Here is a 24,338-nt window from a genome sequence, read left to right on the forward strand (position 1 = left end):
CATTGGCTATAATTTAATTCCTTTAAAAGGAAAACCAAAAAAATTCAGCAAAATAAATATGAATGGACACAAGGCTTTTCATTTGTATAAGAAGGTCTTTAAGTCATTTAAAATAAGAACATAAGGGATAATAATGCTTACAGTAGGCTACTCTATTAGTCAGGTCTTTGTGGAATGGCTAGATGGAGTATGAGTCATGAGATGCCACCTGGAGTTTCCTCACTGGGGCCAGTTTCATAAAATGCTTATTACAATTTAGTCATTAATTTTTTCAAGATATTTATAAAATTAATTTTTAATTCACTGGTCATATTTGAGAATGAAATGTCCGTTGGTTAACTGCTAGTTGGTCAGACGACTAGACAGACGATGGCTGTGTTAGTACAACTGGCCCCAGGTCAGTTAAAACCTGAGAGTATCAGTGCATAATGGCCTTCTCATCGGCAAGGACTGGAATACTAGACATGTTTTAAAATAATTACAACTCTTTTTTGTATATACAATGCAATAACATGCATTTTGTCCAATATTTGTTGGGGTCACTGATCTGAGCTCTTCCTGTAGTAGCTCTAGTCGTCCATTGGGGGAGCGCGCTGTCAATCAAACTCTAAATCTGTCGAGATGGTCATGGCGGAGGGCACAGCTGTTCTGAGGAGGAATAGACCAGGCACCAAGGCGAAGGTAAAATGAACAACGAATAACAATTTAAATCGCTTTTCAAGCTCAAATCAGTTCGCAAGGTATATTGCAATGTTATAAAAAAATTAAAATGATTTATTTTAGTGGGAGCGGAAGCCGCAGATATGCTAAAGAGCTAAGCTATCTGTTAACCGTGAAGACCAATGATTCTCAATTGAAGGGTTTTACCTGAATATTCTGTGTTAAATCCACCTGGTCATAATAGGATTTTATTTCTCTTTTGTAAGTAAATGAATATGCTGTGAAATAGGAGTTAGAAGGTGTCCGAAATAAAAGGTTCTCATGATCTTGTTATTTGGCTAACAGTCAGCTAGCAGCAGCCGTTTGAAAGTACCCGGATGCAAACAACTGCTTATGTTAATATACATTAAATTATTGTATTTAAAACACAATTAAGTTAATATAACATTATACAGCCGAGGCATGAAGCGTTCAGCTGCCATACACTGCTGCATTGAGTCACTAATACTTCATGCAATTGACAAAACCATTCGGACATTGTACCACGGGTATATGGTTAGTTATGGTTACAACGTAAGAACTGTAGTAAATTGTCTAAAAGTTCCTTGAGGTGTATATCTATCAAAGATGTTCTGTCAACAGCAATTACTGATACAGTTGTGTGGCTTATTCTAGTGCTAGCCCTATTAACATGTTTTTAAAACGGGGTTTTTGTTTTAATCCTTAGGACTTCTATAACTGGTCTGATGAGTCTTTTGAAGAGATGGACAGCACCCTGGCAGTGCAACAGGTGAGAGCTTTTCTTACTTGACTGGATCACATAAAAATAATATTTTTGAGAGATGCTGTTTTCAATATAGTGACCACAGGCTGTCAAGCTCTAAAAACACTGTAAAAGTTCTCACTCTGCTTATTGTACTATATTCTTAGTCTTTTTAAGCAGTACAGTAATTTTACATGAGGAACTGGTGCGAGGGCGGGACAACCTCTCACTCACATGAGATTGCAGCATTAGCATACCACAACAATCCAACAATACAATCAATTCCCAACGGACAAAATCAAGTTCCGCCCTACATTCTTTCTTGTTCAAGAAGCTGTTTACTAATATACAGCACAATAGGGAAGAATAGACACGCAACTTACATTTCTTGCTGACCTTTAAATGTAAATCATAGTATTTTTTTTTTTTTTTTCAGTATATTCAGCAGAACATCCGCTCAGATTGTTCCAACATAGAGAAGATTATGGAGCCCCCAGAGGGACAGGATGAGGGAGTGTGGAAATATGAACATCTCAGGTATATTATTAATCTCTGATTAATCTCTAAAACTCTGACCATTTCATCCTTCACATCGTCTAGTGTTGTAATGACTCAATCTCAATGTATGTGTATTGCATTTGTTTTTGATGACTAAATGGGTCCTACTTTATATTAATTGTCTTTATACACTATGTACGTCAAAATTATTGTTTGTTATATTGCAAAACACTGATATTGATGTGGAAATAAAAAGAGCTGTAATTACATGCACATACAACATAAAAACATGTATGTACACAATAAGTGCACTGTATCAAATGAGTAATTTAGATGTTAGTACATAATAGTTAAAGACATTTACTATAAAGTGGGCCCACAAAATGTTATCTTACACTTGTTGCTGCAGTGTTCCTGGGAATAGTGTAATTGAAAATATCATGTGCTTTTTATATATAGACAGTTCTGCTTGGAGCTCAATGGCTTGGCTGTTAAACTGCAGGTAATTATCTTTCTTACAACTATCACTGTTATCTAAAAAACAACTCTAGTATGTACTGAACTATTCACTTATAAATTATTGTATGTCTCCTTGTCATACCTTGTCTCCTTGTATTGTAAATACTTATAATACTTGACGCCATAGAATGAGTGTCATCCAGACACATGTACCCAGATGACGGCCACTGAGCAGTGGATCTTTCTGTGTGCTGCCCATAAGACTCCCAAAGAGGTGAGTGTCCTCTGTGTCAAAAGTTTGGAAAGACTGAATTTATGTTTCCCATGAGCTTAAAAAAACTCTAAAAAAGACATTATCTTAAAATGTCCATGTATGAATTTTAGGGCCGCAACTAACAATAATCAGTTGATTAGGTATTCAATTAATCGGATAAAAAGACCATATTTTATTTATTTAAAGTTTTTGTGAGCAGAATATGATTAATCAATGTATATTTGTTGTTGGTTATTTTTTTTATTATTGATTAGCCCTAATGAATTTCTGAACCGACTTGAGCTAGAGAAGCTAAAATATAGATGATTGTCTTCTGTTGATTTGTTTGTTTACTGTGGTTCACAGTGCCCTGCTATTGACTACACAAGGCACACCCTCGATGGAGCTGCGTGTCTTCTCAACAGCAACAAGTATTTTCCCAGCCGGTGAGTTATTGAACATCTAATCTATTAAAGAAGGGGTGTTCACTGTTCCTCCTAGAGATCTGTCTTTCTGGAGGGTTTAGTTCCAGCACCGCTCAAACACACCGGATTAGTTTTTATTCAACCCCAAAACCTTGATTTATTTTCGGCTTAGGGGTGGTCGATAAATCTTCAAACCTGTCATTTATATTCATTATTTAATCATGGCAGTGATACTCATCACTAAATAGTAATTGGACGTTTTCATACACTACATTTCTATTATTAAACAATGTTACAGAGCTCAAACCTTTCAATCTCATCTCTTTATATCATCATCATCATCATATGCAAGTTATCCTACCGCCCAGCTCTAAACTGCAAAATGTGGATAATTAATCATTGGTATTATGAACATTACCTTCATGAATTTCTGTAAAGCTGTTTTGAAACTGTGAATTGTGAAAAGCGCTATATACAAATTAAATTGACTAGTTTCTGGTGAGGGCTTGACCTATACTACCTATGAAGGAAGTCCTCTATGAGCAGATTTGAGCATTCATGCATTACTATGTTAACTTCTAGGATTTTCTAGCTGTAAATAAGCCATTGATGTTTTGTTTGTGTAGCCACTGATCCTCTCACTGCTTTCCGTATAGCGTCAGCATTAAGGAATCATCTGTGGCCAAACTGGGCTCGGTTTGCCGTCGCATCTATAGGATCTTCTCCCATGCTTACTTTCACCACCGCCAGATTTTTGACAAGTATGAGGTAAGCAAGATTTTTGTTTATTTTTTTTACTATTCACAAGCACATAGATTTTATAAAACAGAATATAAATTCTGCTCCAAAACCTACTGCACTGCCTATTTCAGAATCATTTCAAACTACTGACCCTCTTGAAAAATAGGAAAAAAATACTTCAATTATGCAACTGTTTTACCCAGTATTTGTGTGCTGTAATTTTATGCTCAACAGAGCAATTGAGAGTTTGTGCACCACAACAGGAATTGCTGCTCATTAAGAACGTTTCCAGTTGGTCACTTAGATTTCTGTCTTAGAGGCCATTACTTTAAATTAAAAGTGAATGTTAAGCATGATAATGACAGTGCTTATGACAAAGCAACTACTGTTCATGCTAGCAACAATTCCTGCTATGGTCAGTAGGAGGCAGTTTCCTAAAAAGGAGTTTCAGATTGGCATCCGATTGACATTATCAAGAGTATCATCTCTCTCCCACAGAATGAGACTTTCTTGTGTCACCGCTTCACTCGTTTTGTGATGAAGTACAACCTAATGTCTAAGGATAACCTCATCGTGCCCATCCTGGAAGAGGAAGTCCAGAGTGCCACTGCTGGGGAGAGTGACGCCTGAGCTGCATCTTGTGCATTTTTTTAGCCTCTAGCATCTAGACAGCAGAGGCATACAACTTTAGTCATTTTGTTACTTTTCCACTCACTAATGCTTTGTTTTATCCAAATCTCTTCATTCAGCTGTAACAATCAAAATGTAACATCAGCAGCTCCTTGTACATATCTCACTCCATCTCCATTGTAAATCCTGCTTAACCAATAAGAATTTCCTTTCTTTTTTTCCCCTTTCTCGACTATATCAAGTCTGGTGATATTCACCCTGTCTTTTCCCTTGTTGTTAAGTTATTACATGGGTGGAGGGTTCTTACCTAGCCCACTTCGTCCTTTTTTTTAAATGAACTAAAATGTAAGGTATTTTCATTATGTCAATTGTTAATAAAAGACTTGTACCTAGTTTACGGTTCTGTGTTAAGTAACAACACAAACAGCCACTTTAAAATGAGGTAAATACCCATTTAATAAAAATGGTCTGAATCGTTCAAATACTACAGTTGGTAAATAATACTGATCAGTTCTGGCATATTAGAATATAATGTTAAATATCTGAGCTCAGCTTCTGGAGTGAAGAAACATCTTACTAGGTTCTCCAGGCATCAAACAATTACAGCAGCTTGATAGTCTGTTTTGCCAGCTAAACATGCTTATTCTATTCTGACATTTCTCAAAGAGGGATAAACATTGTCAAGGCAATATAAGATGCAAAAAGTACAAATCTTAACTCAGTTAAAATTATACAACGTACAAGTGAATAAGGTGGCACAAGCAGCACCATTGCAGCTTAAAAAAAATCCAGCCTGATACATCTAATTTGATCATCAGGCTGAAGAGAACAACAGTCAGAGTAAAACTGAAATGTTGCCTCTTACTTAACATGCAAATCTGAGTGTATCACCTTTCCCTTTTGGAAGAGATTAACATACAAATTCAACCCCAGCACCACTTGAGTTCATGGCAGAGGTCAGATAAACCAAACTACAGCATCAAGTTCTGCGATTAGTGCAGGCTAGTACATGGGATCCTGCCTGCAGCGTTGTACATTTACAGTGCATATGCATTTCCCTTAAACACTGGTGTCCCAAGGTGTATTGAGCATTCCTTATGTTTTGACTCCAAGGCCTGGAAAATTCCTGCAAAACAAATCTAAGCATGTCCCAAATATGCACACCAAATAAACGTCTTCGTCCTACAGAGGGGCTGTTTGGACACTTTAGTTCCTGAGTGCGTCACACGGAACCGTTCCAGGTGTTGGAACAAACAACTCAATAGTCAATTGGTTTGAAGTAAAAAAGGAACAGCAAAAAATTAACAGTGAGGAAAGAAACACTTGGTGATAAGGAGGGAAAAAAGATTTGTTGAGGTGTTGGAGCCTTTTTCTTGTTTCTGTGTGTTGTTATTGTGCTACAAATGTGATATGAACTGTACATGTAGTTGTGTCGTGCGAGTGCTGTGAAATACTGCTGTTGCAAATAAGTGACTTTCAGTGCTGTTTTTGATACTTTGTCTCCAAAAAGAAAAGGATTGAAGATACTTTGTGCTTTCAATTAAAAATAAAAGGGTAAAATAAAACTAACCTCTATGATACGTTATGGCTTGTTAAAAAATAACTTACGAAAAGTTAAGTGCTATGAGTCCGTTTCTAAAACAAGAATGCCAATCTCTGTCCTTGTGATGTGGTAAATTCTAGGGCATTGCAGCAGCTCGTAACCATCAAAGGTTTCTGTCTGACAAAAGAAATTGGTGCGTCACATACAGGTGACTTCTGCAGCCCCATCATCTGGCTCAAATCCTCCCTCATCTAGGTGGGACAGTGCACTGAGATACCCTCCTCCAAACACTGGGAAACCACCGATCCCCCCTGAACATGGAGACGACAGCTCTGTGTGCACTTCCTCCACACCTCGACTCACTGAGTGACTGGACACCTCTCGCCGCGTGGATCCCTGGAGGGGACAAAAACAAGGGGTTTAAAGAACATTTTGTTAACTGAAAAAGCGGAAATAAATAGTAATAAATATTACACGAAAATAGAAATCAGAAATCAACCAGTTATTTTAGTAGCATTGATATAATATGATAGTCTTTGTTAACATTTTTAATTAGGTTTTTATATATTTTTCACTTTAATTTTAGTTCAAGTTTTAGTCATTTTGTTGTGCTTTTGTAATTTTATTAGTTTGTAAGGTTTTTGTTTACACTTTACATTGTCTAATTTGTTAACATTAGTTAATGCATTAACTAACATGAAATAACCATGATAAATATATCTTTACAGCATTTATTATATTTTGTTAATGTTAGTTAATAAAAATGTTCATTAAAATTAAAATAATTAAGTGCTGTAAACAAGTGTTGTTCCTTCCGTTCATGTTAAATAATGCAGTTAATGTTAAATAATGTAACCTGTAAAGCGATACCTTTTATTAAATGTCTATATAGTTTTTATTAATACTTATTTATTAGTTTTAATTTATTTAATTTTAGTTATGTTAGTAGGCCTACTTCAAGTTCAACAAATAAGAAATTGCCTTGGAAACTAGTAAATAAATAAATAAAATTAATAAGAAAAAAGGCTATTTTTGGTTGAACTTTCACTTGAACAGATTTGCCATTTGATATAATTGATTGAACTGACACTGGTAAACAGATACCTGATTGTGCTGTGGTACCGACTGGCCTTTGACAGGTCTTTGCAGAAAAACAACTTGCTTAGTGGCGAGATTCCCTTCACTGCAGGAAAAGAAAAACAGTCAGATTTGGTTATGGTGATGGGGTGTAAATGAACATAATTATACAGCTTGTACTGTCAGAGTCCCACCTGTCATGGCGAATAATTGGGGTGGGCAGCACACAGGTGAGCAGCCAGCCGAACTCTGCTAATGTGTGGAGCAGAGGACCATAGTCAGTCTTCACATCTGAACCCTGACACACAAACAACAAAACATTAAGGAGAACATAAAAATGCCATTCACAACACACTTAATTTGATAATATGACTCCTTTCAGACATTTCACACCTCTATAACAGTCCACTGCTCCACTACAATAGTGTCATTGGCAGGTGGCGCTGTGCTTTTCTCCTCATAGACAAACAGCCCCTCTAGAGACCTGGGCACTGGCTCACCTGTAAAAACAATGAGTAAAAATCTACATGATACAGTAAGAACTGGTACATGACAATTCACAGCTAGGTTTTTACATTATGTCTGTATGAGTACATGTATATTTGTATGTTAATTTAATTGTTCAAAAGCCTAATCTGAAGCATGAGCAGTGTTAATGACTTCCTTTTAACATGATTACACAGATCTGAACATTATAAGTGGCTGTAAAGAGACTAAACTAAAGAGACTTTTATTCTGATATAGTTAACAACTGAACCACAGAGCAACAATTTGTAGGTCTCATTTAGTCAGTGCTGGAAGTGTGTCAATGACCTACAAAAGATAATGAAACTGAACTACTTATAAGACAGCAAGACAAATCAATGAGCACCAACATGTATGAGAGGACAAAGAGAGAGAGAATGAGATTATAGAGCCAACACTGAGAACATATTTCAAAGATTTCTGTGTTTTTACAACTAAACTAAATAAATAGTAAATAACATTTTAAAATAATTAAAATAGAAAAGAGTTATTTTGCATTGTGATTTTTTTTTTTACAATATTACTTAATTTATATTTTTGATAAAATAAATGCAGAGCCCCTCACATGACATGCAGACAAAAGATGTATATCGTGGCCACAAATTAATAATGAATTCCCATAAATTAAGAATTCAAATTTCGAATTTGTTCCCATGATTTATTAATTTGTTCCCTTGTTTTAGTAAATCTTGGCCACATTGAACTAATTCATTGCCTCGTTTTGATTGAACTAAAACAAGGGAACGAACTAGAACAACGTGGCCACGATTTAGTAAATCGAGGGAATGAATTATTGTGTGCATGATTTACTTAAAAAGAGGGGACAAATTAGTAAAACATGCTGACGTATTAGCTGACAGATAGTTAATTCGTGGCCACGATATACATATTTTTTTCCGCTTGCATGTGCAGGGCTCTGTATAAAAAAAGACTTCTTTCAAACATATCTCAAAAAATCTCGACCCGTACGTATATACATAGAGTATAGAGAGAGTGAGCCCAGATGTCTCAAACACCGACCCACACACAAACACAGACACACACATCTGATTTAGCTCCTATTAGTTCTTGTGCGAAACAGGAAGCACGGTCATGAGGTTAGGGACGTGAGCTCTAAATTTAGTTCTGGTGAGAGACAGGAGAAGAGAAATCTTGGCTTTAGTTAAAGACAGAGAGATGTGGCGGGTTTAAAAAGAGGAGGATGAAGAACATGACTTCTGAGGATGAAAAGATGAACGACCAGTCAAAAATAAGTCAGAGAACTACCTTTAGGTGTGTCCCAATATATAAAGGAGTCGACCAGTGACCAGCCCTTGCGGTAGTAAGCTGCGGTCAGTTCCAGCCAATCAGCTTCCAGGGCACTGACAACTTGGCCCTTTCTGGACACACGCATGGACAGCGCCCCCTGGTGGTAACAGCAGGCGAGAGAGTCCAGCGGGGCACAGCCTGGAGCCCAGGAGTGAAACAGCACCAACAATCTCAGGTCTGAAAACGACAGTGACAGTCACACATTTTGTCTGAAAAACGGATAATAGAATGCAAGGTCAAACTTACTGGCAAATTTCAATAGAATAAGTCATGTAATGATCATTGATTTAGGCACCATTTTGACTGGGTCAAACTAGCAGTCCATCTACCATAAATAATAAGTCAATGGGGCAGAGAAATGAGGTACAGTACTGGTGTTAAGACGCTAACAGCCTCTGACTGATCTTATTCTCACATGTGGCCCCAAAAGAGTTGGCGTGGAGAATCGAGCGGTTGGTATGATGCCCAGAGGGCGAGGAAGCACTGCGGCTCCACAGAGGGCAAAGACATTACAGGGTTAAACCAAAATTAAACTGACACCACTCAAACTGAAGAGGGAAAACTCTTCATTACTCTGAATATGGTTACATAGAGGTTATACAGACTGGTTATTATTTTAACAAAGCCTTGTTTTTGTCTTTATGCTAAAAAAATATATAATTTTGCTTTTTGATTCAAAGCTGAAATATAAGTTCTTCGAATCATGCACTATTGGGTGAATCTCACAAGGCATTTATAGTTCATCTGTGCGGTCAAACATCATTTTATATGATTTAAGGCTATAAAAAAAAAAAAAATTGTTTAATGATTGAGACTTCAGATGGTCTATAATGAGGTTAGAGGAAAATCTCACCTGGGCTGTAGCCACGGCCCTCTAGATCTCCGTCTCCGGGCGGCGTGCGAGGTGGGGTGCGGGACGGGGAGCGGCAGCCCCTCCTGGGACTGGGCACTCTACCGTTACACCCCCCTCCTCCAGCCTGCTGAAGCACTGATCCCACAAACCTCACACCACCTCGGGCATAGCTGTTCACCTAAAGGATGCAGACAAAATACATATGGTTAGTAATAGGAGTATGGTCAGTTTGTCTAAACCCATCCAAGAGGAACTGAAATTTATGCAGATAGATTTTTTACAGAGAAAGACCTCTGACACTTAAAGTCGGCATGCAATTAAATATAAACGCATGTTATTGATCTTATTGTGAACAACTTTTTGAGCTTGTAATTTTGAATCAAAATGTCATCATTCGATATAAGTTGTCATGTCCAATCATTTAGTCAGGTTAAACCCTGACGCTTTCATACAACCAGCTGCCATCTCACAATCAGATCTGCCACCAACCAATCAACAAACAACAGAAGAAAAAAAAAATCGGTCACTTTTTACCTTTACAATGTGCCTTCAAAATTGCCAGACATCATGCGTTTTTGGGAACTAATATTATTTTTTGGCAAATCTGATTGAGAGTTTCCAGTAGGTTTTAAGAAATGGGATTGTAAGAAAAAAAGTCCGGCATTCATCGAAAAAATTAAGCATATGCTTGCATAGAGGACTCGTTCACAATAAGATCAATAAGTTGAATTACCAACATAAATTGGGTGAATTTCCAACTTTAAACAGCACATTATATGGACCTGCACAGACCTATTAATAAACATTGCAATTACAATTTACTTAGTAAAATAGAATATGATGATTATTATAATTGTGCAGCCCTATTAAATATGTAGCTAGCAAATATAGATGAGGTTGTAAATCTTAAACTTTTGTTTTATGTATTTGTTCAACCAATTTATTTTTGTAAAAGCAACATTATAAACCTAAAAATTTTATGAAAAAGTAACCATTATTTCTAGTAAATATAAAAATACATGGCTAAAATAAACATTTATTGTTTTTTTGTGGTGGAAAAAAACACGGACCCTGTCTATGAGCAGTCTCACTGTGTCACTGGTCAGAGATTCTCCAGGTAGAGGCCACTCCTCCACTCGCAACACTGGCAAGCTGTCAATCATCGGCACAGCATGATTACTGCAACCACACACACACACAACACAAACAAATACGCATCAATTAAGGCAGTAGTAAACATTATGCATATTTTATAATTGCTGACATTTGCTATTCTTCACATGTCCTCGATTAGCAAAGAATCAATTTGCTGAGAGGTATAACCCTTCTAACTCCAACTGACCGCATTAGCTGTGCCCGAAAGTCAACGATTTAACAGACAGCGATTCTGTATGAAGCCAACACTAAAACTGATTTCAGATAGGTTTTCACAGCACAATAGATCTAGAACAGATTCAAGTGCGCTTTAGATACGAGCAAACATTTACCGACTACAATGCTTACTTCTTGGTAGAAATAGGTTTATTAAAAAGCCATTTATAAATAAATTCCTGTCAAGCCAGCCTATTTCTAGTCCATCAGACAGCATTTTATTCTTTCAAGCAACCACTGAAGCACAGACAGTACTGTTGGGTATCACAGGATGCAAAAATACTTCTATGCTGCTTTCCTTCAAGAAATGACCAGATGTAGGCATCTTAGTAGACAGGAAGTTAAGCAAACAATGGGTGTGGATACGTCTGGATGCCACTGCCTGAGAAGGCAGCTTTTTGCGAGTTTCATAGCCATTGTCTCAGCTTGAAAGCGCAGTCAAGTTTATGCTGACTGGATGCAGACATCATTCATACAGTATTCACAGTCAGAGTTGGCATTACACAACTCAGTGTTTTTCACACCACAATACTGTTAACGCACTACAACTGTCCCAGACTTTACTTTGAATAATTTATTGTCACCTAAAGCATCATAGTGGATATTAGCCTGTCGTGATCATCCACAGCTGCTTTGCAGGTTCTCATTGGTTGGTGAAAAACTACACTGTTGTCAGGGCTTTCTATAACTTACATTTAACCCACATCTGCACCCCAGTTCACACAAGCCCTGCCCACTCTAGCTAGACTGTCTGACCTCCAACTACTGATTATTAAATATTCATGAAGAGCAAACTCATTAAAAGTTAATTGTTATGTACTTGGAAGGAGCTGTTCTGGGTTTTTTTGGGGTACAGAATAATACCAACAATGATGAGGTATGGACATGGTAAACATTACCTGGACCGTGGGCGGACCAGAATGGCCCTGTAGAGCAGGCTGCAGGGCAGAGAGCGGGTCCGGCCCACTGAGAGGATGATGGGATGCAGGGCGGCCAGAACAAAGCCTTGGGTGTAGTAGGACTGCAGGGCATGGGGCAGCTCGCACAGTGAGGACAGATACTGCACTGTGGGCCGACTGCCTGGGGAACACAACAGAACTAAAACTTACAATGCACTCAGTGAAAACCACCATACAGTGCTAAAAGACACTTGCAGAATACCACAAGCTATGCTTATATTATGAAGACATGATGAAAATATTATGAAGATACAGTCTTTCGTAATTTATTTTCGCCAAGAGCCGCCCATTTAGACAGCAAAGGGTTATCTGATAGACATGTAAAGTGACCAATCACAGTTTATTTTATTATCTGTGGATAGTTAATTTTTTAGGGGTGGGCAAATGTGAAATTGGATCAAACTTTTTTCCCTACTCCTGACAAATGCGTGAAGAATAAGACGACGCTTGAGAAAGCGCTTTTTCTGTGTCCAATAGGCCCCTTTTCAGTTGGTAAACATGATGACGTTTTTTGTGGGCGGAGCTTAGGTGGTTGTAGAACGATTCCTCTGGCCGCTTCCCTAACGTTAGTTTGCAAGTTTTGTTAGCATGTTTTAACAATGACTGGAGAAAATCCGATTTTATCTTAATGTGCAAGTTCACTCACTGTCCAGGCGATTGTTATTTGCAAAAGTTAATTTTAACAGACGGAACCAGATTGGCTGACCCGTACACACTCACTCAATGGATGGACGATCTGACAGGATTAGGCTACCTCCGGTTGAGTGGCATGATCTTCTAAACCTATCCGATAGATAAACAGAGCGTAAAGAGAAACTAAGGGCATATAAATCTTTAGATGCCTATAACTATGTGATGAATGGTCACGTACAAGACTTGCGTGGTACGATCCGCAGTTCTGCCTATCCAGCGCCAAGAAGATGACAATGTAAAGAGTGACATTACGGTACAATTTTAATGATGTGGATATTTTCTAGAAATAAAAATTCCAGATACAGCATATTCATTTTTCATTGATTCTTGCACCCAACAACACAACAAGATGACATTTAATAATAATAATTTAAGCTCCTTATTATGTAGCCGAATCTGTGCTGGTTTGTATTGGCCGCCTGCAGTTTTCCCTTTGTTTTGCCTCCAGCTAGCGCCGTGACGTAACTGTGACGTCGGCTCGAAATTGGTCTATATAGGGACGTCCCGCGTGTTGCACGGCATTTGGAGCAGCCATCTTGACGTAATAGAAAATGCTATACCGCCGGTGAATACAGCTCGTTGCGAAATATTTCTATCATGCCCGAGCGATGCTTTGCAGTTGGATGCGATCAGATGCGTGATCATACAAAAGGAATATCTTTATACCGTATTCCAAAAGAAACAAAATGGAGAAACAAGTGGTTGGCAGGAATAAACAGGCAAAACGTTGATGACGGTGTTTGGCTTCCAACTCAACACACACAGCTTTGCAGTCTTCATTTTGGATCAGGTAAACTGTCCCTTCAAAGGCTAATGAATGATTTCTCTGAGTTCGGGATCAAATGTTAAATCCACTGTTGCCATAGAAATCCGCAATGTTTGTGTGCACTACCAGGCATTCAGCATAACATAAGCTTGTCTTAGCCGGACACATTAGGCTCCCAATTTTACGATATATAACGTTATATATTATATATACAGTATATATATATATATATATATATAGATATATATATTTTTTTTTGCTTTTAACAGAAAATCATTTAATCAAACGTTTAGCGGTCGCCCTTTAAGATAGAACTATTGTGCATTTTTTTCACGGTTCTAACGGTGTATGGCTTGACTACATTTTTCTACGTTTTTTTTGTAGCAGGGAAAAAAAACCTACCAACATTAGCTAGAAACAGTATTAAAGTAGTAGTAAAGAGTGGAGAAGAGAGCCGTGGAACTGCTCAGTTAGCTTCAGAGTCACTGGTAGGTAAATGCATTTACCTAACACACTGTAGCCCAATGTCAAAACGTTTTTATGTAATTATATTATTAGTATAATAATATACTAATAATATATATTACCCACGGCAATGGATCTATTATTAGGGGTGGCCCACCCCTAATAATAGATCCATTGCCACTGAGTAGCTGACGGATGTATTCCGTCAAAATGGCTGACACGCGGCTAGGGGTCACGTGACTGGGAGATCCCTATACAGTTCATTAGAGGTTTATCTGACGGTTCACCACAGCTGATATTATATTATACTATACTATATAAATGGTCCTAAATGTGACGTGTACACTACCGTTCAAAAGTTTAGAGTCGATAAGACTATTAAATGTTTTTGAAAAGTCTCTAATGCTCACCAAGGCTGCATATATTTGATCAAAAATACAGTAAAAACAGTAATATTATGACATAGTATTACAATTAAAAATAACGGTTTTCTACTTTAATATATTTTAAAATGCAATTTATTCCAATGGAATGGCTAGGCAAAGCTGAATTTTCTCCAGTCTTTAGTGTCACATGATCCTATAATCAAAGTCAAAAAGAATTTTGCTGCTAATATTTTGTGGAAACCATGATACTTTTTTCCAGGATTGATAAATAGCAAGCATTTATTTGAAATACTGCATTTGGCCAATTTAAAGTTGTGTCCTTCAGTTTTATTTCTTTTAATTTTATTCTAAATAGCTGAATTTACAATTTGAAAATTTCAGTTTTATTAAATAAAATAATTTTAATTACACAGTATTTTACCTAATATTTGTGCAATTTTTTATGCATTACTATTAACAAAGGTTTCTGAAGTCAATTTTAGTCAAGTCAAGCGCTATTTGTATGATCCAAACTTTTGCTGCCCATGAACAGCGTTACATTTCCGAGTTCCACTTAGGATGCTGTCTATGTAGGCAGCAAACAGCAAGGTCGGCCACTAGGTTTTGGAACAGAGCCAAATGTTAAGGTTTCTCAAGCGGCTCTTCAATAGCGTGCTACCTTTTAGTTAGCTTCTCTTCCTCCTGTCTGCAGCCTCTGACAGAAGATCACCCTGACGTCTCCCTCCTCTCCCCCAAACCCCCAACACACTTCCTGTGTCCACAAAGAGCTGCTGTTCACAGAGAGGCCTGGCCCCATGCCACACACACACACACTCAGCCTCACAAACACAACATTCCACCACACACAACACAAACATACTCACGCAAACAGTCTTTCGGTTCCCACACTGGAGCAGACCCGAATTTTTAACGTCACATGAGAGACGATGTCACGGACCACAGAAAACTCATTCTCAATCCGTAAACGGCTATGAACGAGAACGAGTTTTCTATTCTCGTCCAAGTCTGATTTGGCAGCTACCTGAAAGTTTCGCCATTCCCGGTGTCTGTGGCCACTAAAGGGCTTTAACTGGCACGTATACATGTCCGCCCTTCACACCTGAGCTTTAGAGACTCGTCATGGACAAAACGACCCCGATGGGCTGGGGAGAGCGGTGGCTCGTTCACAGAGACAGACCTTAGAAAGGCCAGCAATTTGTCCCAAACCCCTTGAACCCCCCTCCTGTCAACTCTCACATAGAGCCCTCTGTTCTCCATAGAGACAGAGCGAGAGACTGTGTATGTGTGTTGTTTATAAAAAAGAGAATAAGCAGAATGGATGAATAAAAAGAAAAGGGGGTGAGAAGACATGGAGAAGAGTTTGAAGGTGTGAAAGCTGCTCAGGGAAAATGAGAAACAGATAGACTGGGATATGAGAGGGAGACGAAGGAGGTAGAAGGAAGGAATTTATGGGATATTTTATGACCGAGAAAGGGTTTAGGGGGGAAAGATGTCTTGTGTATGGAAGTAGACCTTTTCAGAGAGTGGAAATTTTGCACATTTTGCCACATTTCCTTCAATCAAATATTCCATCAATTCATTACAACAGCGTGCTGTTGTTATATTTGCTGTTATTTCACGTCAAAATCAAAATATTTATAAAAAAATGTTTTTGCATTAAGAAAAAGAGAATGCATATGATATGGGTGTCTATATGTACACTCACTCAAACACATACATACACAGGCCTACATATACACAGACATAATGCAAAACAAATTATTTTATAAATATTTTGATTTTGACCTGAAATAACAGCAAATATAACACCACCATGCTATTGTAAGGAATAAAGTAAATATCTATACATCTTGGTAGTATTTGCTGTACTGAATTTTGTGACGATTTAATAATTTTTTAAAAAGTGCTTACCTTCCACCAAGAGTTATGTATGGTCTAATAGGCCTGGATTTATTTACATTATCCAAAAATTGTTTCTTTCTTTTTATTATTTATTTTGGTGTGAAAGACCCAGCAAAATATGCAAGGTCATCAAAGTAGTTCATTTCAGTTACAGGCCTTGAGATAACCCGATTAACCAGTCTTGCTAGATTAAACTACATTGCCTGAAAACTCATTTTAATACTCATAAATCCATCAGCATGCCAGAACGAGATTAACCAAAAGGGAGATTACACCAACATACCGTACACCTTCCATCTGACTATAATGTTGAATGCTATCATTTAAAGGATTAATTCACTCAAAAGTGTAAATTGTCATCATATACTTACTAATGCTCAATTATGGAGAGGGTGAGACCATTATGAATTTTCATTTTTGGGTGAACTAACCCTTAAAGAATATTATTGACATTTATTATAATCAAATGGTGATTTAAGGCCAAAATGAGACATTGAAACAAATCCCTTTTTCGACAGCAATGAAACTGATCCAAGGTAGAGATTAAGGCCACTCATAATTCTGTCTGCTGCGTCTGCAACAACATCTGGCTTTCTACAACCAAACACCCAAATTAAGCATCAGACAAGCTCCTGTGTATGCCAAAGGAATCAATGATGCATACAATGTCATAAATTAATATCTAAATTAGACATTTTTGCATTTTATTTTTAATGAATGTGAGTAGGGGAGGGAGATTGGTTAGTGAACATTACAGTACTTTAAATTATTTTATTTCTCTTTATAAAAAAAAAGAGAAAAAGTTATTTTCTTAACCTTGTCCTCATCCAAATGATACGTAATTGAATGTCCAAGAGAGCCAAACATACGGAGCACACCAAACCTTGGACCTTCCCAAAACCCAAGTAAGAGGAATCACCCAAGAGGAAGATCCTTTAGCTTTCCTCTTGCACAACAGACAAAACCTCTAAGGTTATTTAACAAAACAGTTTACACATTACAGCCCTGCACTCTTAAAAATGAAGGTTCTTTATTGGCATCTATGGGTCCATGAAAACCATTTAACATCCATAGAACCTTTATATTTGACAAAAGGTTCTTTATAGTGGAAAAAAGGTTCTTTAGATTATTAACAAATTCTTCAAACTAACACGAAGGAAAAAATGAATGGGAACCCATGGGAACACCAATGGTTCTTCTATGGCATCACTGTGAAAACCTCAGTTTGTAACTTTTGTTTTTACGAGTGTAGAAACCAGCATTGTTCCTGTCCTGACATGAGATGCAGGACAAGACAGGTCCAAGTTAAGAGAGCATGCATGGAGTATGCAAGCTAACAACAACTGAGGTATTTTTCCAAGCGATACACTTCTGCAATGATTTTAGGCATAGATAGGCATAGATGGTAACTTGTATAATACGTACTGCTGAAATTTGTCACGTTGCGCAACGTTATCGACCAGGCAGAACAATCCTTCCAACCACTATAGATAGATTCTCAAATAGCTTACCTGATCTATCTCAGCTGCGCAGTGCACCCAAACAAACAGATGAACTAGAGGAAATGACTAGCAGTTTGAGCACCATGTTCTCTAGTACACTAGATATTGTTGCACCAATTAGATTAAAAAAGGTAAGAGAGAAAACTAAAGCACCATGGTACAACAGTGCTACGCATGCAATCAAGAGAGAAACTCGTAACTTAGAGCGTAAATGGAAACAAACTAATTTAGAGGTCTTTAGAATCGCGTGGAAAGACAGTATGTCACGTTATAAAAAGGCTCTAAAAGCAGCAAGGGCTGAGCATCTCCGCAAACTAATAGAAAATAACCAAAATAATCCAAGGTTTTTATTCAACACCGTGGCTAGACTAACAAATAAACAAACATCACCAGAGCAAAATATTCCATTACAATATAGTAGTAATGATTTTATGAATTACTTCAATGAGAAAATAGAAAGCATCCGAAACACAATTGTAAATATACAATCCTCTATGATGTCTTATGATTCAGCCTCAATTATGGCCCCTCTAGAACAACTACACCGCTTTACAACTATAGGACAGGAAGAGCTAAATAAACTTATCATTGCATCGAAACCAACAACATGTTTATTAGATCCAATACCCACTAAACTACTGAAAGAAGTGTTACCTGTAGTCGAAGAGCCTCTTCTTAATATTATTAACTCGTCTTTATTTTTAGGTCATGTTCCAAAAATATTCAAGCTGGCAGTAATAAAACCTCTCATTAAGAAACCGCAATTAGATCCAAATAACTTAGCAAATTACAGACCCATCTCAAATCTTCCATTTATGTCTAAAATACTAGAAAAAATTGTGTCCGCTCAATTGTGCTCTTTCTTACAAGAAAATGATATCTATGAAAAATTCCAGTCGGGATTCAGACCGCATCATAGCACAGAAACTGCGCTAGTTAAAATTACAAATGATTTACTTTTAGCTTCTGACCAAGGCTGTATCTCAATACTAGTTCTACTCGATCTAAGCGCTGCGTTCGACACTATCGATCATAAAATACTCCTGGATCGACTACAAAACTACACTGGTGTTCAGGGACAGGCATTAAGCTGGTTTAGATCTTACTTATCAGACCGTTACCATTTTGTCTGTCTAAATGGGGAAAAATCAAAGATAACGTCAGTAGACTATGGAGTGCCGCAAGGATCGGTGTTAGGCCCTCTGCTATTCTCAATATATATGCTGCCACTTGGTAATATTATAAGAAAACATGGAATTAATTTCCACTGTTATGCTGATGACACTCAATTATATATCTCATCACGACCAGATGAAAACACTAACTTATCTAAATTGACAGAGTGTCTAAATGATATAAAATGCTGGATGACGTGTAATTTCCTGCTATTAAATTCAGATAAAACGGAGGTACTACTTATTGGTCCAAAAAACTACCCACAAAATCCCTTACAATACAACTTTAATTTAGAAGGATGTCCTGTTACTTTATCCACTACAGTAAAAGACCTGGGTGTTATACTAGACCGCAACTTGACTTTCGAAAATCATATTTCATATATTACAAGAACAGCCTTTTTCCACCTTAGAAACATTGCTAAGCTACGCAACATGCTATCTGTTTCTGATGCAGAAAAGTTAGTTCATGCATTCATGACCTCGAGACTAGATTACTGTAATGCTTTATTAGCTGGCTGTCCTACATCCTCAATCAACAAGCTACAGTTAGTGCAAAATGCAGCTGCTAGAGTTCTTACTAGATCAAGAAAATATGATCATATAACACCTATTTTATCATCTCTACACTGGTTACCTATTAAGTTACGTATCAATTACAAAGTATTCCTACTGACCTATAAAGCCCTAAATGGTTTAGCTCCTGTGTATTTAACAGACCTTCTATCGCCATACAATCCATCGCGCTCTTTAAGATCACTAAATTCGAGGCTTCTGGTCATTCCTAGGATATCTAAGTCCACTAAAGGAGGGAGGGCGTTCTCGCATTTAGCTCCTAAACTCTGGAATAGCCTTCCTGATATTGTACGAGACTCAGACTCGCTGTCCCAGTTTAAAACTAGATTAAAGACGCATCTCTTTAACCAAGCATTCACTTAATGCTTAACCTTTGATACTGCTGAATCAGTTCGAATGCATTAACATTATGAACATCAGCTATGCTAATTATTTCCCATCTGCCTTTCTGCTGTTATCTCGGGACGCTAGTCCCGAGGTAAATAGCGTTCGTCAGCTCCAGTTTGTATCCAGCCTCTCACAGAGACTTCAGATGCCCCAACGCCTGTGAAGAGACGACTCGACGCCTGTGAAGAGACGACTCAAAGCCGGCGATATGTTATGCCATAAATTAATACTTGATTAACTAACTGTATTTTTCTATGTACATTTCCGAAATGCAATTTCTGTAAAGCTGCTTTGAGACAATGTGTATTGTGAAAAGCGCTATACAAATAAATTTGAATTGAATTGAATTGAATAGTACTGTACTGTCAAGCTAAGGTCTTGCAAATGGCTGCAAAGAAGAACTGGGTCGAAAGGTATAGCCACATCATCTCGTAACCATTCAAACACTCACAGGCACACAGCCGAGGAAGAGTTTCCACAGGTTACATTCGATATGCAGATAGAGCAAGGCAAAGGAGCACAGCCTGTGATGCAGATCTGTCTAAATAATGTGAGGGCTCCATTGAGCAGTGTCAGACACCATTGCTTCAGGAATCTGTACACCAGGTGTTTTCTCGGGGATGAAAGGCTAGAACAAAGGGGGCGCTGATATGCCAATTGACTTTTCCCTCAAATCTCCAACTCCCACATGTCCCGCAGACATGTTTATGTTCAGATAAAAAAAAAAAGTATAGCTAATATCTGGATTAAGATTTGTTGCATTAAAATACGTCTTATTGTATTGTTATTATTGAGGCTTTTTGCGTTGACCTTTATGACCAGCTGACAACAATCGAGGTAGCCTAACTGATTTAACTCAGTTTCAGAGAGATCAAATAATTTGCCTCATAAACTTCTAAAGTGGTGGATTTGAGGCCTGGTCAGTTGGAGACATGTAACCTGCATACATTACCATCACAAAACAATGATTTTAAACGAGTGTGTGACCAACTAGATGTGAATTTCGACAGAATTTATCCATACTACAATTTTATAGTATTCTCTTGCAGCCAAGGAAGCATTAGCCTATCTACAGAATTGAAAGCGTTCTATTCCTTTCTCAGATCTGACACCCAATCTAAATGTATCTTATGTTAAAAACAAGTGGCATTCAGAATGGAATGAGTGCTTAAATTACATCAACCCTATTGGTACTTTTTACTTTTACTTTTAATAACTGTAGGGAACAAGTACGATGCAGCAAAGGACATTCAAGGCTTACACAGGTTTAAAAACCCATTTGAAAAATGAAATTAAAAATTTAAATCATGTCAGAACCCATTGTCTGTCAAAAATATTTTATTGGATTGTAATATTTAGTCATCTGGGGGTAAACAATTGTTAATACAGATCAAAATTTAGTTTTAGGAAAAATAAAACTTAAATATATTTAGTTTCTCTATTTTAAATTTTATAACTCAAGTAGGTCTATGGTTTTCGCCATGAAAATGGCCAAAGAAGCTAGCATGGCATTAACACACAGTAATGTAATACTGGATTATTCTATGTAGGCTACATCTCATTTCCCATCATAAAATTATTTTATAGTCCTGTAAGAAATATTAGGCTACTCAATCTAAAGTGACGTGATACTAATCAGCTAGGCCAATGCTTTGTTCATCAGCATTTTACGATAGTACAATAAACAAAAAGTTAACATAGGATAATTTACATTAAAAGAAAAAAAATGGCCATTTAAGTTTACGAAAATGGTTCCAACGCACAGACTGAAATACAGTCTGGAGCAGCAAAATGAGTGAAATGGAGTGAATGAAGTTTCCTCTCCTCTTCCTTAATCACTCCAGGTATTCCAAATAGTACTGAGTAAATACTGTGCATGTTTCCTTCAAACCAAGAAAAAGACTCTAATGGGAAAATCAGATAGTGGAAACTGTTGCACGGAGGAAGTCTGAGTATGGATGTCATCTTGAAGTAGTGCGGGTGAGCTGCTGTCTTAAATCCCCCTGACCTATTTCCACATGTGATGAGGCTTCAGCGCTGTTGCTGGGTGAAACTGTATAAGCTCTCGCAAACTCCAGGACGCACATGCCAGGATTCATCATTGTCAGAAGTCTGACATTAAAACTATGATATTGTCTCAAATCCTAGCAAGCTTCCTACCTAGGGAGCATTTTTGGGCATCACTGGCACGTGCCACTGTTATCTAGCCAGGCAAGAGGGTTGTGTGAGACACAGCCGAATGAACAACTGGAGCTCGTTCTCATTCATTACACCCTTGGCTTGTAAAATGGAAAAAGTAGCCTACCACGGAAGGCGTAATTTTCAGGAGGAAAAAACAGTTTGATTGGATTATTTTTAGCAACTACTAAGTCAACGCAGTTTTATTGTAGTAAGAATAACGGAAATAACTAGTATTTTGGTGGAAACTATGGTTACCATGGCATTTTTTGTAAGCGAACATCATCACATCCACACTTTTGTTTACTAAACTGTTCTGTAACTTTAACTTACCTTCCAAACTGAAGTCCAGAAGCACATACTCGTACGCGGAGTCTGTTTTGGTCTCGACCTGTGGTCTCTTTAAAGTAGAGTAAATTTTCCCCGGGCTGCTGTCCTCCGGGTCCTCCAGTTTCCGTAGTCCGCATCCCATTATAACGGGATCTCCAGCACTCGCAAGGCCGGACACGGGGCGACCCACTCGCCCACACAAGAGGACTCCCGCTCCTGTGCTTAGTGGGTTTGCACCATATTCCAACAACTTAATCCTTCGGGAGTGGCACTGAACCGAGGATGACGTGCAGTGTATCCGATCCCCTTTAAGAAAACGGCTTAAGTCTAAAATGAGCAAGCAAAGATCACCAAGTCCTGCTGCTGCGAGAGGGTTTATGAAATCAAATAGCTTACTTGAAGTTGAAGCTTACTTGAAGTTGATGTTTAGTAAATAAATCCAGATTGTTTTCCTTAAAACCTCTACCAGAAAAAAACACATCACCTCCAGGCTCCCCAAATGGCCGCGAAATAATAAAGCAAAAGTTGTAGTGGGTTGGAAGCGTGCTAAAATTAATGAGGGGGCGTGGCGAAGAAAGAACGGGATTGCTGAATAATAAATCAGGGCGGGGCTGCATATTAAACAGGAGGAGGGGCGTGTATAAATCATAAATGTTAAGGCAGAAAACGTTCTACTAACCACAGTAAGGGTCCGTTTGGTTATTCTGGTAACCAACTCTTTAAGTATTTTGAACATTTTTTAAAACACCACATTTTCACACATGGAGATAAAGAAAAACGATAACTATAACACCCAATTAAAACACCTTGAGATAATAGTAGAATGGACTCTCGCTATTTGTCGGTATATGTGTGGCATGTGTTGTTGTGCCAGTGTATTGTTGTCAATTAAGTGGTATATGTGGGCATACCAAGACACATTCCTATCAACTGTATTGCTGAAATGGCTAAATAAATCTTTGACTTTGACTTTGTCCTCAAATGGTTGTTTTAACTTGGCTATTTAATTTTATTCTATAATTATTACAATTACTTTTTCTATAACTATTCATTTTTGCTTTATTAAAGAATGGAATAGTAGCCTACATTTTTCCTCCCCCAACCATAATTCATTAATCAATCCATTCTCTAGACCACTTTTATCCTTTTTGCAGGGTCATAGGGATGTTGAAGCCTATAATTCATATTAATAATTTTAAAATGAATTGGTCAATCATTCATAATAAAATCAGCAATGAAGCAAATGGTTTTTAGGTCACTTTTGGCACTTAGACTTAGTAAAGCAGGGATGGAAACTCTATAAAGTGATTTGAAACCACTTTAAATGAAGACCGTTGCACTAGAAACATCTGCTCAAATGAAGTGGTGAGCTAAATTTGTCCACCAAGTAGTAGAAAATTATAGCCTATGTATGAGCATGTAGCGTTATTGTATGTTATATGCTCATGACTTTCATAATTTCAGCTGTTTGAAGTCTACAGACTTGTGGGAGTGAGATATTTTGTCGTGGCCCATGTGTTTGCAGCCGTTATGCAGTCCTAATGTTGAGTTTTCTTTTACAGGGCATCTGGATCTTGTTTGTGCATGCACACGACTGAAGCACAAACAGACCACAGTGGCTGAAAAACAAGATAGTGCATTTTCTCTTACTTAAGCAATAAGAGCATTTTGTTAATAAAATAGAACAAAAGAGAGAGAAGGAAGGAAGGAGGTCTGAGCAGAGGAAAGCTATGAGACAACTCAAATCCCTCAATATGTGTATTGTATGGCTCTATTTTTACACATTTCTGTGAGTCAAAATTCACCCAGGCTAAAGCGGAACCAAAAAACAAAACATGAAACTACCAAAGTAGCTCATACTGTACCACCTGTCAACCTTACAGCTGAAAACAATGGCCACCTGCTGGTCGAGA

At 37.7% G+C, this 24,338-nt stretch overlaps 2 protein-coding genes across 2 annotated transcripts; one reads left to right on the top strand and one right to left on the bottom strand.

Annotated features, from left to right (window-relative positions):
• Window positions 1-413: 413 nt before the first annotated feature.
• mob4 (MOB family member 4, phocein) lies at window positions 414-4,822 on the top strand. The gene is made up of 8 exons (XM_077215902.1): window positions 414-681; window positions 1,388-1,450; window positions 1,860-1,960; window positions 2,381-2,423; window positions 2,568-2,654; window positions 3,000-3,079; window positions 3,715-3,826; window positions 4,298-4,822. Exons 1-8 carry the CDS (start codon window positions 622-624, stop codon window positions 4,427-4,429), a joined length of 678 nt encoding a protein of 225 aa, XP_077072017.1. The 5' UTR covers window positions 414-621; the 3' UTR covers window positions 4,430-4,822.
• A 38-nt stretch (window positions 4,823-4,860) lies between these two features.
• Window positions 4,861-22,990, bottom strand: rftn2 (raftlin family member 2). The gene is made up of 9 exons (XM_077215901.1): window positions 22,429-22,990; window positions 12,006-12,186; window positions 10,806-10,914; window positions 9,736-9,913; window positions 8,841-9,059; window positions 7,443-7,549; window positions 7,244-7,347; window positions 7,077-7,155; window positions 4,861-6,368 (listed from the first exon to the last, which is right to left on the bottom strand). Exons 1-9 carry the CDS (start codon window positions 22,565-22,567, stop codon window positions 6,171-6,173), a joined length of 1,314 nt encoding a protein of 437 aa, XP_077072016.1. The 5' UTR covers window positions 22,568-22,990; the 3' UTR covers window positions 4,861-6,170.
• Between the last annotated feature and the right edge of the window lie 1,348 nt (window positions 22,991-24,338).

This window comes from Siphateles boraxobius, unplaced genomic scaffold, assembly GCF_051911475.1.
Source record: "Siphateles boraxobius isolate OS27281-9 unplaced genomic scaffold, OSU_SipBor_1 7, whole genome shotgun sequence".
Lineage (NCBI taxonomy): Eukaryota > Metazoa > Chordata > Actinopteri > Cypriniformes > Leuciscidae > Siphateles > Siphateles boraxobius.